The sequence below is a fragment of the Pogona vitticeps genome, chromosome 4 (assembly GCF_051106095.1).
Source record: "Pogona vitticeps strain Pit_001003342236 chromosome 4, PviZW2.1, whole genome shotgun sequence".
Lineage (NCBI taxonomy): Eukaryota > Metazoa > Chordata > Lepidosauria > Squamata > Agamidae > Pogona > Pogona vitticeps.
This window is the reverse complement of record NC_135786.1, coordinates 105,044,031-105,059,978: the sequence shown is the minus strand read 5'-3', so window position 1 is coordinate 105,059,978 and position 15,948 is coordinate 105,044,031. Positions and strand designations below refer to the sequence as shown.

General features: G+C 40.3%; 1 protein-coding gene across 4 annotated transcripts in view; it reads right to left on the bottom strand.

Annotated features, from left to right (window-relative positions):
* The window catches only part of KCNT2 (potassium sodium-activated channel subfamily T member 2), a 330,818-nt gene that overhangs the window by 169,351 nt on the left and 145,519 nt on the right, over positions 1-15,948 (bottom strand). For all 4 annotated transcript variants that reach the window (XM_072998095.2, XM_078392307.1, XM_072998093.2 and 1 more), the window contains exons 7-9: positions 14,606-14,680; positions 13,012-13,095; positions 10,201-10,295 (exon numbers count right to left, since the gene is read on the bottom strand). In XM_072998095.2, the coding sequence (XP_072854196.1) occupies positions 10,201-10,295; positions 13,012-13,095; positions 14,606-14,680 (254 nt within the window). The remainder of the gene's footprint in view (positions 1-10,200; positions 10,296-13,011; positions 13,096-14,605; positions 14,681-15,948) is intronic.

Sequence of the window (15,948 nt, the reverse complement as noted above, 5' to 3'; positions counted from 1 at the left end):
GAAGAAAGCACACAACCATGTGGAAAGTTCTCAGGATGGCAACCTTCCTCATTCGGACTGCATCATCCAACTTTCCATATGATGTATGCATTTTATGCAAAAAATACACACTGTATATTCCGCTACAGCAGCATGAGGTGCAGCCATGGGGAAGCAGAACCCATAGTCTGACAAATGTTTGGATCAATTCTGAAGCACTGATCAATAAACCATCTCCAAATATTTATACTCCTGATCCTAAAGATTTATGCAAACCTCTGTGCTTGCCAGTAAATATAATAATCTTAAACTATTTCTACAATTTCCTAATTTGCAACCTTGCCATGACAGTAGAAAGTATAAAGCTCCACTGTAAATATGCATCTAAATTTAGAAATGCTGATAGCTTGGAATTGGGGCAGGATATCATCAAAGAGCAAGGTCCTAACTCATAGCGTTTTTATTACTGTCTAGTGTGCATCCAAGAAAAACAGACAACCAAATCAAAGTTGCTATACCCTCCTACATGTGTTCTGTTGTTTCATTTCATTTTCCCCAAAGCCAAAGGAAGCCTTTACAATGGCCTTTCCTGTTGCATTACAGAGAAATCAGAGATATAAATTGGATTCTGTCTAGCACTTCCTCTGAAAACTATGCTGTAATGGTTTAGTTGACTGCCTAGTCAGTGATTAATGGAGCAGAATACAATTTCCCTTAATTTTTCTGCAGCCTTGCCAAAATAGTAGCTGTAATACGAGGGAGAGTGTCATTTACTACTACTGTCAAAGCAAATGATGGAAGATCTACTATTCTTAGACATGCAGCAAGAAAAGCATCCTGCATTCCTGCGAGGAAAGATACATTCTTAATTGTATGGTAAAAATCTAAACAAACCAACTCTTTTAGCCTCAATCTGAAGCTAGTTAAAATATCCAAGATATTACAACTTTCAAGCTGGGACAGGCCATACTCACAAAACTGGGACAAGCTACATGCATATATAGACACATATCAGAATAATTTTCAATTTATTCATGTTGCAATGTTATTTCAAGAGACTGGTCTCTTGACATCAGCACAATACTGCATCCTTTCATGTGTCTCAGTTTGTTTCATCCTCACATTCCAACAATTGTAATGAAGCATATTCCATGCCACAATGAAATGAGAGAGTAAAAGTGACTCGATTTCAAATGTCACTTCAAGTTAATGTGGATCATGATCTGGATTCCAAATTGTTCTTTGATTTATGGAAGAGGGGTGTGTGTGTGTGTGGGGAGGAGTGTTCTGAAACCTGAAATTCTTGTCTGCAGTTCTGTGTTTCACATCCTAAACCATCCTCAAGAGCCCTTCTATTCCCAGGAACTGATTTTATAGGGAAAGGAGAATAGACTGGGACTAACCATACTATACGTATGGAGAGAGAGACAGAGAAAGAGAGAAGGAGAGCAGAGGAAGGGAGAGCAAGAGAGAAATAGAGAGACTGGTCATATAATGTTCTGTGTACATTAGCTCTCTATATTTACAGAAGGGAAGCTGGGGTGCAAGCCTTAGCAAACACACTTACTAGGGCTTTATAAGTCAATTCCAACTTGATGGCATCAAAAACACAGACATAAACATCACATATAGACAGAGCTAACATACTGCATGATAGCAGTCCATTGATCTTAGCTGGTCTGGAGAATACTATTCTCTGCCAACAAGGAATATGACCTCTCATGCTGAAGCCAAGATCGTCATAACCAGTAATTCTACTCTTTCTTTCTAAGTTCCCTGATTAGAAACACTGTTTTGCAACAGTATCAGACTTCCAGTTCATTTACACTGACTCTCCAAAATTTAGGACTGGAGTCTTTTCCAGCCCTACCTTGAACTATATGCATGTGAAGTATGTTCCCTACCACTGCACTAGAGAAGAGTAATTGAAAATATGTCCAGCTTAATCTGTGTTCTGTTCATTTTTTTATTGTATACTATCTGGATCTTGCTGACTTCTCATAAATAAATCCCTATATCTTACTCATAAAACACACGTCATATTCAATGCGTCAACTGTCTTGTATGGAAATATATTAAAGAGTGGATATCTACAGAATTAGTTGGCTGCATAGCTCAGTAGTTTAGGTATCTGGCTGCAGAGCCAGGGGTTGGGAGTTTGATTCCCCGGTGTGCCTCCTGGGAGAAGAGCCAGCCTGTGAGGGTGTACAGGTGCACACCCCTAGCGAGCTGTCTGGCCCCAGCACACAGGTAGCAGGCAGCTGGGAGGAGGCTGAGTTGCTTTAGGATCAGGCTAGCTGGAGTCCCTGTAGCTGCAGGAGAGACAGTGTCCTGATGAGGGACAGCTGGAGGGTGCAGTGCCAAGAGTAATGGCACTGTCTCCAAAGAGCAGAACTGAGAAGGCAACAGGGCACTGTCTATCTTGGAAGAAAAAGATGTGTGGGACGATGCCAGAAGCTGCCTACCCTTACCAGGTTTATAGACCAGCCGTCAGAGAATCCTGCCAAGTGTTGGATAAGGTTACATTAGCTTGGATGCTGCCACAGCTCTCAAAAGGCAAGTGAGGGAAGGGACCGGGAGAGACAAGCTGCAGTTTGTGCGCTCATTTATGCAAGCTAAAAGGGCTATATTCTGGACCTAAGCTGTCTCCTCTTTCCTGTCTTCTAGAACCTGGACTCTGGGGGAATTCCAGTGAAACTTAACTGGGCCTCCAAGCTGACAGGTAATTTAGAAACTGTAATTTAACCCTATGGGACTGTGGGCTATAACTTTTAAAAAACCCTACATACATAAGTAAAGCTAAGCCGAAGCCCACAGAGTTATTAACAGAGAACCCTGATTCTGTAGCAAGATGGCTGGTGGGGTGCCTTGAATGGTAGACCACTTCTATGTAGTTTCTACCTAGAAATCCTTGGAAAATGTTGTCAAGTCAAACTGACCTGACAGCACACAGTTATTATTTTCTAACGAATCGAGCTGTGCTCACTATACTTGATGGAACAATGTCCTTATTGTATTTCCTGCAACAATGTTGTTGGCTTTTTTCAAACCAAAAATTAACCTTTGCAGTCTGTAACAGTCATTTTAAAAACTTTTTTTTAAAAAAGGAAGTAGAACCAGAAGCCTCTCAAAATGTGGTAATAGTAGCCCCCATGCTCCCTAAAGGACCCGCAGTGACTTTTTATGCCATTATTTTCAAACAAAATTTAAATTCTGTATGGGATGCTAGGAGGCTCCATTTAGTTTCCTGTAGTCCCCATGAGGTCCACAGGCTGCATTTGGCCAGTCTTTGAATTTCATTAAATATAGCAGTGGAGCAATGTTGAGAGTGAGATTGATTTTGAAGCTCCTGATGAGGGCAAGAGTTGGGATGTTGCTCCCCAACCTCTGGGCAGACTGGCCTTGAGGGCTGGTATCATACATTTCTCAACATTGAGGCAAATGAGCGTGCACGATCGAGACCAACTGTGATATCGAGATCAGTAATGACTTCTGTATGACTGGGAAGGCCAGCCCGTATCTCCATAAACAAAGCAAGATAAACAAACAAAGGAGGGGTGCATAGTAAGCATCCTCATGATATCAAAAGCTTGTCAATGGGAATCTCAAATAATGGGGTCAACATCCGTGTGGTAGAGACTGTGAAAACGAGCACGACCTGGATCTCCTGTTCTCCCTGTCATGGTGCCTCAGTTGTGGGGACCGTTGGGTAAGGGAAAGGGATCTCAATTTCTACTGTCAGCCATCCTCAGAGAGTGAAGGCTAGGATTTCTCGTGCAATGGGATCTGAGGCAATAGCGCTCTTAGCAAGGCAGCAACACTCTGCACAGAGGGACTCAGGCACTCACCTTCTAAGACCAAGACTGTATACTGATTGTTGGTAATAGGAGTGTAGGTAGGCTCTTGAATGGGTAGTTGAGGATCCGAGGTAGTTGTGTTGGTGTCAGCATTGACAGATTTCCATTTCTTTTTCTTCTTTGACACCTTGATATTGGGGGCTGCTGTATGCTTATAGCTTCCATGCTGATTTCTTTGCTGATTTTGATGCTAGTTTCAAGGAAGAAGAGGTGACAGACTCTGCATCCAGGGCTTTCCCCATAATGCTGACTGAGCCATCTGAGTGCTCAAAATTGCCCTAGAAGAGGGATCAGAGGCCTGAAGGGACTGCTCCCAAAGAAAGGATCAAAGCTGAGACTAGTGATTCTTGAGTGTAAAAGCGGTAAAGTTCCTGCAAATTTTACAAGACTGAACTAAATGGTTTTCTCCTAGGAAAAATAAACAAGTATCATGCCCATCAGACTGAGGAATCTTTTTGCCACAGGTGGCACACCTGTTCATTATGACAGAGGCCATAAATCAGAAGAAAGGCAGCAGCAAGGCTGTAGGGAGGGGAGGTCGAAAGCAAATCCTCTCTTAAAATAAACTCTATTGTTATTAACAGAAAAAAGGGGAAGGAATGAAAAGGAAAGAAGAAAAAAGGGGAAAAGGCAGAGAACTTGTATACAAAATCAACCCAAAGATAAGTGAGCAGAGACTCCACAGCAGTTCTTCAATATGCTGTCGTAGCAGCAGACAAAAAAAGGAGAGTGGGGCCACGCTTGTGTGGTATGTGCGAGAAGTACCTTAGTTTTTGAGGCTCTGGGACTTTCTAAGACAATGCTTGTGCAGGCACACACACTCCTTGTGTGTACATACATGTACACCACATATACAGTGGTGCCTCGCATTACAACGTTAATTCATACCAGCGAAATCAATGTAGAATGAAAACATCGTAATGTGAAAATAAAAAGCCCATTGAAACACATTGAAACCCCTTCAATGTATTCTAATGGGCTGGAAACTCACCGTCCAGCAAAGATCCTCCATAGGGCAGCCATTTTCAGTGCCTGTGCAGTGAGGAATCCATCCCAGAAAAAAGAGGGGAGCCATTTTATTTACCCGGCGACCATTTTGAAACCGCCGATCAGCTGTCTGAAAATCGTCATTTTGCGAATAATCGGTTCCCGAAGCAGGGAACCAAACATCACAAAGCGAAAAAAGCCCATTCAGACCATCATTTTACGATCGCAAAAACGTCGTAATGCGGTTTCGTCGTAATGCGGGGCAATCATACAGTGGGGCACGACTGTAACAGAATTGTTACAGAGCAGGAGGGATTATGATACCAATCCTCAGCAAACAGCGGTTACATTTATATAATTTATGTTTCAAATGGCAGAAATATTATTTTTTAAGCCCTGTGATATGATCAAGTAACTGTGCTGTAAGCCCAGAAGTAAATCTTGTTATATTCATCAATTCACTACATCTTCCCAACAGGATAAAGGGGGGAAAAGTCAGAAGACAAGGCTCACAGCAACTTTGTCATAGATTGCTGCCATGGTCATACCTTCCATCTTGGGAGGTTTAAGCCTCCATGTTTCTTATGCAGGTTGGGTATTTATTTATTTTTATTTATTTATTGTATTTATACCCCACCTATCTAGTCATTTCGACCACTCTAGGCGGCTGAGGGTACTGGACAGATAGCTCAAGACGTATTAAGAGGATTCTCCAGTGAAAAGAGAGGCACCCATTCCTATACACCTTCTGATAAGGATCCTGCCCAATGCCTCAGGTGAGAATTTACAATTATTATTATAAATACCACAATTATCCAAAAAAAATCATTATTGGAAAAGAGGCATAAGATGGTGTTCCCCTCCCCATTTCCACACTACCTCCAGAAGCTGACTAGGTTGGCAGCTGAATCCTACCTCACTGGGGCAACACTGTACACCTCAGAATACAATGGGCAGGTATGACGTTAATTTTCAAAACTTTCAACAGTAGACTCACCTCTAGATTTTGGTGAGGCAAAGCCTCAGATATCTTGTCATATTGGCATCCCTGCCAACTGATGAAAGGAGGTGAATGATAGAATTGGAGACATGGTGTCACATGAATGGACCAGGAAAGAACTGAAATGGAGAGGATCTGGCATAGCTTATTGGTTGGTAAGCAAAGTTCATGCCACAGTGCAGCCAAGCAGTGCCCAGATCTGCACTGCTACTTAGCCATGCTGGCAATACTTCTCCTGAGCTCTTGGGTCAGTGACATCCCTTTGCAAAAACCCCTCTTTTCCCCAACCAAGCAATGGCCAAGAGGTATTCATGTTTTGTAGGCTGGATTGATAAAATAACTAAAACTTTCAACAAGAATTCTTACAAAGTGAAGAATTGCAAAGGAAAGCAAGAAAATAATAGTATACTAGAATAATTCCTTAAAATATCATTATTCACTGGTAGTTCTATAAAGATGCAAATATAACTGTTGGAGAGACCTAAGAAATAGCAGCAAAAGCAAATGGCAAATCATTGGAGGCCTGTTTCCAGGCAAACCTGGAAATTTCAAGTCATTTTACAGACTAGTCGAAAGTAGTTTTTCCCCTTCATAAGAACTGCCATTACTGTTGTTTTCTATCCACCTAGTTTACAAGGTTCAGAGGAAGGGCAAAATAAAATGGGGCATACTGAGCTGTGATCTACAGCTGTTGAAGGCAGCAATAATGACTGTCAGTCAACTTGCCATTTTCTTCATATTTTTCCTGACAGTTACAAAAAAAAAAAAAAATGCAGGCTGCACCTGAACATAGTGTTCACTTCAAAGCAGCACTCTCCCGCCTTCTCTGTCATAGATTCTGGCTTGCCTTCAGAAACTTTTGTTTTCCACAACCAACCAAGCATTAAAGAGGAGATGGGTCATTCTTTGTATTATAGGTGGCGACTTCAGTGTGATGTTCAGAGAAAGAATCTAATCCTAGCAAATACGAAAGCACAGACTCATCCAAAAGCACTTAATGTTCCACTTCATACAGAACCACAAGGACAACACAAAGCATTCAAAGCATATCTTTGTGTTGCCCAAGCTTCTTCTTGGCACAACAATACACCCACAACACTAATCACCCATCTACAGAAAAAGACAAAAGCCTATCTCACAGCCATAAATACTGCACTCCCAAGCCAACTACACCAGAGCACAGAGTGCTGTCCTCTGAAGATGCCGGCCACAGAGACTGGCGAAACGTTAGGAAGAACAACCTTCAGAACACAGCCAAAGAGCCCAAAAAACCCACAACAACCATTCAAACAGTGCTCCTGTGCAAACATTTCCACTAAAACCAAAGCATAGACTTATATTATGTTGTTGCTGTTGCTTAGTCGTTAAGTTCTGTCCAAATATTCGTGACCCCGTGGACCAGAGCATGCCAGGCCCTCCTGTCTTCCACTCCTCCCGGAGTTTGGTCAAATTCATGTTGGTAGCTTTGATGACACTGTCCAACCATCTCATCCTTTGTTGTCCCCTTCTTCTCTTGCCTTAACTCTTTCCTAACATCAGGGTCTTTTCCAGGGAGATTTATCTTCTCATGAGATGGCCAAAGTATTGAAGCCTCAGTTTCAGGATCTGTCCTTCCAGTGAGCACTCAGGGTTGATTTCCTTCAAAATGGATAGGTTTGTTCTCCTTGCAGTCCAGGGGACTCTCAAGAGCCTCCTCCAGCACCACAATTCAAAAGAATCAATTCTTAGGTGGTCAGCCTTCGTTATGGTCCAGCTCTCACTTCCATACATCACTATTGGAAAAACCATAGCTTTCACTACATGGACCTTTGTCTGCAAGGTGATATCTCTGCTTTTTAAGATGCTGTCTATGTTTGACATTGCTTTCCTCCCAAGAAGCAGGTATCTTTTAATTTCATAGCTGCTGTCACCATCTGCAGTTATCAAGTAGCCCAAGAAAGTAAAATATGCCACTGCCTCCATATTTCCCCCTTCTATTTGCCAGGGGGTGATGGGACCAGTGGCCATTATCTTAGTTTTTTTTTTATGTTGAGCTTCAGACCATTTTTTGCACTCTCCTCTTTCACCCTCATTAAGAGGTTCTTTAATTCCTCCTCACTTTCTGCCATCAGAGTGATATCATCTGCATATCTGAGGTTGTCAATATTTCTTCCAGCAATCTTAATTGGGATTCATCCAGTCCTGCCTTTCACATGATGCATTCTGCATATAAGTTAAATAAGCAGGGAGACAATATACAGCCTTGTTGTACTCCTTTCCCAATTTTGAACTAATCATGTGTTCTATATCCAGTTCTAACTGTTGCATCCTGTCCCACATACAGATTTCTCAGGAGATAGATAAGGTGGTCAGGCACTCCCATTTCTTTAAGAACTTGCCATAGTTTGCTGTGGTCCACACAGTCAAAGGCGTTTGCATAGTCAATGAAGCAGAAGTAGATGTTTTTTCTGGAACTCTCAGGCTTTCTCCATAATCCAGCGCATGTTAGCAATTTGGTCTCTAGTTCCTCTGCCCCTTCGGAATCCAGCTTGTACTTCTGGGAGTTCTCAGTCCACATACTGCTGAAGCCTACCTTGTAGGATTTTGAGCATAACCTTGCTAGCGTGTGAAATGGGTGCAATTGTATGGTAGTTGGTGCATTCTTTGGCACTGCCCTTCTTTGTGATTGGGATGTAAACTGATCTTTTCCAAACCTCTGGCCACTGCTGAGTTTTCCAAACTGGTACATTGAATGTAGCACATTAACAGCATCATCTTTTAAATTAAATAATTCAACTGGAATGCCATCACTTCCACTGGCCTTGTTGGCCATGCTTTCTAAGGCCCACTTGACTTCACTCTCCAGGATCTCTGGCTCAGGGTCAGCAACCAGATCTTTCTGGTATAATTCCTCTGTGTATTCTTGCCACTTCTTCTTGATGTCTTCTGCTTCTGTTAGGTCCCTACAATTTTTGTCCTTTATCAAGTCCATCTTTGCTCAAAATGTTCCTTTAATATCTTCAATTTTCTTGAACAGATCTCTTGTTTTTCCCTTTCTATTATTTTCCTCTATTTCTTTGCACTGTATGTACTAAAACTAAAACAGGAGAAATGCAATACGGGAAGGGATAACATTTTCTACAAGTTCTTATACAAAGCAATGGGCTATTTCAGAATGTATTTCTCAGATTTAATATGTTGACTTCTGGATTCCTCTTAGCATGAGGTAGATTGGATTTCATCCAAAGTACATATTTTAGCAGTACATCAGTAATCTTTTTCTTATCCTCTTCAGTCTGAGACATTTGGATTTTCCATGTTTTGTCATCTTCCAGTGCTGAGAAATAGAACGAACACCTTCTAGTGTCAGAAGGGCTTTCTTGGATGCCACCTCTTCTGTCAGCCCTTCACACCTTTTACTTGGAATTTTCCTTAAATTTTGTAATACTGCAACTTGGGTTGGAAGGGACAGGGGCTAAATGTTATGCTCTCTGCCCATAACCTAGCTTAAGCAGTGGCAGGAAATATTTGGGAGCAGTGCATTTGATGGAGATAATAGCACAGTGGCCACCTCCAATGATCTCCCAACTACAGTATGAAGGTGGAGGCATAGAAAGCTCAAGGGAAAAGAGCAGGTGTATTACCAAGTACTGTCAAATAATACAATAAGCTCTACAATAAGGCAACATCACATATAAATACCCTACTCACTAGTTTCATTATAAGCATGTCTGTAAATAAAATGCGATGTCAAGTTCCTTACTATGGTCTGCAAACAAAACAGATAAGAATAAAGGAACAAGATGTCAGATGAAAATAAATATGCAATACAAAGCAGTATAATAAACTTATTGCATGCAGATACTTTAACTCTGTCCCAAAGAAAATAAAACTATCAGCCATTGTGATGATCTAACAGGTAAGGATCTAAAAGAGAAGAAAGGAGGCCTTCGCTATGGCCACCACGAAAGTGGGAAAACAGAAAAAAGCTGGACATGAGAGGTTTTGCATTTCATTTGCACAACAATAGTACAGTAGCTTATGAGCTATTACAAAGAATGTTCTTATAATAATCTCCAGGAACTACTAGTATCATTGTAATGTGAAGGCTTTCTTGTGTTCCTGAACTGTAAGAGATTTTAGATCACTTGGCAGAAGGGGGACAATAACTGGAAAGCATTCTTAATCACGAACAGGACAAGCTCAACAGAAGATTCTAGGCATTTACATCTAGCAATTTTTTTTTTCTAAAATGCCTAAACAGATAATCAAAAACCAATAAAGCAGTACAGTAAAAAGAAAACTTTTTAAAACATACAGTGTGGTTAGAACTTTTGCTTGAAATAACTAGACTCAGGAATGAGAACAGTGGTAATATTATCAGCGCATGCTACTCACCACGTGAAGATAAGACACAGCAATGTAGATATTAAAATCAAAACTTGATTAAACATTGCAGACTGTGTGCGCTGGATGGCTCTATGGAGATCATTCTAAATTAAAAGAAAATGGAGAAATGAACAGTATTCAGATACTATGATGATGTTTATGATAATGAAAATACTAAAAATTCATACAGCATTTCACATCCATATATACAGTCTATGTTTCATACTTCCAATACTGTGATAATTGTAGATATTCATATGCCTGTTATTTCTGTTTCTAGTGAAATATAAAGAGTAAGGGAAAAACAGATAAAGCATTTTTAAAAAGGAAACTCAATACACCATGAATCTCTAGAACAGCCAATAATAACATTCTGAAATCCATGACTGATGCAACAAATTGTAGTACAATCAGTTAAATCAAAGTTGAGCTAACAAGACAGCAAGTAATTATTTAAAATTTAAAGAAACAAAATGATCAAACGCCTTCTGAAATAACAAGTCCTAGGCTCAACTCCTATATGTACTGACTAGGGAGTAAGTCTCATTTTGAAACTTATTTCTGAATAGATATGTAAAATTGCATTTTCATACTCACAGGAGACCTTGCTCTGGATGTTAAGTAGCCTGTACACAGTTCTACAAATTGGTCATCATTGGGAGGACATGCCCTTTGAATCAAGTTAGAATGACCGAGAATTTTCGAACTATCAGAAGAGATGTGGAAAATCTATCAGAGGAGGAGTCTTTTAAGGTAATATCCAGGATTTGAGCATTTGTGGCTTTAAAAACAAGAATAGGCAAAGGCAAAGCGGTAGACTACATGAATGCCATTGCTCTTCAGATCTTGCACCCACAGTCATGATGGGAAGTGGGGCAATTCAGCATGAAAATGGCAAAATACACCTAGGAGAGTTTTTTTTTAAAGAAAAAACACCCTAACAAACTATTTACGGTTGTTGTGGGGTTTTCGGGCTCTTTGGCCGTGTTCTGAAGGTTGTTCTTCCTAAGGAGGAAGATGGCGACCACAGAGAGTGGTGAAACGTTAGGAAGCACAACCTTCAGAACATGGCCAAAGAGCCTGAAAAACCCACAACAACCGTTAGATCCTGGCTGTGAAAGCTTTCGTGAAAACAATTTACGGCCTTAAAAAAAGAGAGAAATCGCCTGTAAATGGCCAGTGATGCTCCCAAGAGGCTTCTGAGGATACAATTGGACTAGAGATGGTGACAAAGCGCCGAAATGGCCCTTCGTCTTGGTTTGTGAGTCATTAAACTTGACAACCCACAAATTACAAATTGCCCTCCAGTGACCTGACGAACAATGAATCAATCTGTCATTTGTCAGGTCATTTCCCCCCCCCCTTTCCCTCCTCTTGCTATGCCCCGCTTGGCATAGCAAGCAGAGGGAAAGCAGGGATCAAAGCAATCACACAGTGCTTTGATCCCTTTTCCCTCCTCTTGCTAAGCCCCATGCAGCATAGCAAGAAGAGGGAAAACACGGATCAAAGTGATCCTACAGCAGCTTGAGGATTCCTTTGATCCCTGTTTGATCCCTTCCCTCCTCTTCTTATGCCATGCAGGCATAGGAAGTGGAGGAAAGGGGAACCAAGTAATCTTCCAGCCCCGGTGTTGGGATTCCCTTAGGGCAGGCTTTAGCAAGCTGCCCGAAAGGAAAACCCTTCTCTGCTTATGCCCCCAAGAAACAGCTGATCCATGTGGGCATAAGCAGATAGGGAATGAAGGGACGGATATAAAAGGGTTATATTCATTGCTTCATATCTTTTGGGGTCTCTCAACCTCAAAAATACAAAGCAATGAATACCTGATGAATCAGGGATATTTAACAATTATTTTTATTTTTATATTTGCCCCTATATCTAAATTGGACTTTTAAGCATTGGGGTGTTTTTTTTCAGGCTGGTTGGTTGATTTGGCTTGCTCTTTGGTTTTTTTACACAGGGGATCATTGGTGTGTGAAAGCAGTCTGTTGAGTTCAGGGAGAGGCAAAAATGCCAACAAGGAAAAGTCCTTGAAACCAGACAAATATTAAACATTCATTAGCCAGCAGCGACTACAGATTTTAACAAAGTTCAGATCTCCAGCTTCAAAGCGGTTTGGGTTCATTATACAAGATCTAGAATCTGCACTATATTCAAGGAGTAAGACTAAGAAAATTAGCTGGCAGCACTGTTATTCCTAAATTGGTACTTCTGTTGCATATGCTTAGTCCCTGCTTCACTTTGCCAGTTGGAGCAGTCTCCAATGCCGAATACACTAGACAGAAATAAGTAGAGCAGAGCAGTTCTTTGGCCCTATCCCCATATTCTGTTTTTATTTCCCCCATGGTCTGCGTACTACCATGGTATAGTAGCCAAGCATATAAAGCTTGGCATGTTATAGGCTTAGACTTTCATGGCTACGGAATCAGTTAAAAAAAAGGACAGAGTCAAAAGAATTAATGATGGATCAACGATTCTGCTATAAACATAGAGAATACATTTGGATTCATGAGTGTGAAACTGCAAAACTACAGGAAGGTAAAATCAAAGTTTGAAGAAAGGAACAGCAAAACAATTTTGATATTTGAAAGGCAATTCAAAAGGCAATTAAGTTAACGTATTTGGATTTTTGCCAGTTTATTCTCATGGACTTTTAGTGACATCATACAAGCTTGAATATAAATATCATGGCCAAAGTGGACTGATGAACAACTCCTGGCCTTCTTTTGGACTGCCTTTCTCCAAGAAAACTGGGGAGAGAAGAAGAGACTTCTTTTTTCCTTAAATCAATTCCTATTTAAGTGTTTATGTTGTACTTACAATCATATTCTCCAAAGCATGTTTGGCCAACCAGCAGTTTAGAAATACTGGGATAAACAAATTTCTTAAGGCAGGCCAGAAAATCTGAAAGAAGACAGAAAAATACATCAAATGCATCCATCCTCTAAGCTTCCTTTGCCAAAGAAACTGTGTCTAATGAACAGAAAAGGATAGGGCTTTCATCTGAAAAACCCAGATCCAAAGCCTCATTGATTCTGTGTGAGGCAACAAAAGAAAGCAAAATATATATAAACAGGAAGAACTCTTGACATTTGATTTATTCTTTTTTAATAGTAATCTTTACTTTGAAAGTGATCCTTAGCTACATGTCTACTCAAATGTATACACACACCAGACAGTCATTTGCCCTGTAGTTTGGTCCAGGCCGGGGAGCAATGGGTTGATTCATTCTTTTTTCTAGTGGTCACATGACATATGTGCCATTGAAAATCTGCCCACCCTTGAAAAATGTCTACCCACCCATTTTGGGGTCCCTGTCAGAGCCTACTTTTTTTGTGTGCAGGCAGGATCTGTCCATTTTGGTTTACCTCTAGCATGTCTGACAGCTGGGATCAAACAAAAGCAGGCAACTGGCTCTCCTTTTGATGAAGCAACTTAACTCTCTTGCAAAATGGGAAGCTTTATTTCTGCTTGCCTGCAGATGGGAAGGAAGGGGATGTTTTCCATTTGTTTTTAATTGCTATTAAAATATCAGTGATGCTTTGAAAGTGCTTTTTTTTTAAAAAAAAAAAAAGTTCTTGTGTCAGCAACAATGAGAAGGTAATGAAACTCCCCACTTCCTCTCTGCAGTGTTCCATTTCTCAAGACTGTTAGATGGTTTAGGCAAAGCACAGAGGAGGAGACAGGGATGTTTGTGTTTTATTTTGGCTTTCCCTTAAAGATTGATCTAGATAGTGCTCAACAAGGTTGCTTGAGGTGCAGCATAGTCAACGCTTGCGTGTGGATGCAAGGATCACCACAAATGACTTACCACGTCTCAAAGCCACCCTGTTTAGCACAATCTCTAGACCAATCCAGGCTGTGTTCATTGGACTGTCTAGTTGCACCCTCACTTCTAAGCCCAGTTACTCAGAATTAGATTGTCCAAGGGTGAAAAACCACAAACTTTGTTACTCTGATTTTACAAGTAGTTTTGTTTTCTGATGGGATAAGGGGTATATTCTCTGTCACAGGGAAGAGTGCAAACTATATCTTATAATACACCTTTGACATTATGTGAAGCACATTAGTTATATTTTTTTAAAAAATTGTGATCACAGTCTGCTTACAATCTAAATTAAGAAGATAATACAAGCTACAAATTGTTGTTAGGAAAAAAGGAATGAAAAAGATTATACCAAAAATAGCTTGAAAAATAAACTCTAAACCCATTAAATTAAATTTGTTTTTACCAAATCCAATTAGCAACTCCATTAATCAATTTAAAATGTAGTTCATTAAATCAATTCAAACTTAGAGCTTTATACAATCATTAAGAGAAACTTCTAGTCTGAACTTTTAAAGTAAAATAGCTCACTAGGAAATCTCAGTGGTCTGCCACTCACAATAACAAAAAATAGTGATAGAGACTTACTGTAATGATAAAAGGAATAGCATTAATAATTTCCAATAGGAAAGGAATCCGCACAACTTGTTCCCATATATTTCCCTTTTTAAGAAAAGAAGCAAAACAAAATGCAGTGTTATCTGCAAGTTAACCTGGCACATGAAAAATGTGACACAGTGAATGACACACAGCCAAATTATACTGTGTTCTACATTCTGAAATACCTTAGTTTTCATACAAAGAACTATCCTTTATATGGTCATATCAAGGTCTTTTTAGGAACAAACTACACATTACAGATAACGTACCACTATAGCTGAAATTGCATTAGCACTTTAGAGACTTGATTTAGGCAAATATTCATGTCTGTAAATGATGCCATTTAGCAGCCCACTTACAGAAAACCAAAGCAAGCCATTTTGCAGACCACCTGAGGTGAGAAAAACTTCTGCTGTGGCAATCAAGTGTTTTATTTAGTTAAGGAATGCCCTCTTCTAATGTTGGATAATGAGTAACATACAGTTCAGCAGAAGAACAGTTTATAGTGTATTAATATGTGAGTGAGGAGTGGGATCAAGTCAAATAGCTCTACACCAAGTACTTGTGAGGGATAATCCTTTGTACATGCAGCTATACACATGAGGGTTCCCATCCTGCACATATCTGCATACACAGATTGATGGCCATTTGGAGCACGTACGGGTGCAAGGTTCATGGACATGGCACAATCTGAGTGTTTGTAGACCATGGGACTTCTTTTCAATATCGTTTTCATCAGAAGTCATTATAATATTTGTTCCTTTTCACAAATTATGGAGCAATCATGTTTACATCTGGTTTATCCCACATAATTCTAAGAGACTCATGCATATTTTAATAATGGGTACACATGTTATACAGCTTGATTTGCACAACCAGAGATCTTGCAAAAAGTACCCACTCTCATTCTTAATGTGAACACTGCACACCTACAAGTGCTTAGGCGGAGGGTGGAGCTTTACACCAAGACCCCACTCTTCCCTATGCATGTTCACATTTAGGCCTTACTAAGGAGCCTTTCAATGTATAAGAGAAGGGTGTTTTATTGCCAGTGAGCTCAACTGGCTTGAGCTCTCTTCCACAAGCCTCACTGAACTGTCCTGTAGCTACACACAAGAGGACTTCAGTTCATTAGAGTTAATTATGATGGAACCAGTTGCAGACTAAACAACAGAGTGCAGGAACTCCATTTTAGGCCCTAGAACACAGAGCTACATGCAGAGGGATGTAACAGCAGCAGGACGTTGGTAGTGTTAGGGTCCTAGGATATTATTAAGCAATAAGTGAGATCTCTAGTTGCCACATGAACTACATAAATATTTATTTTTGTT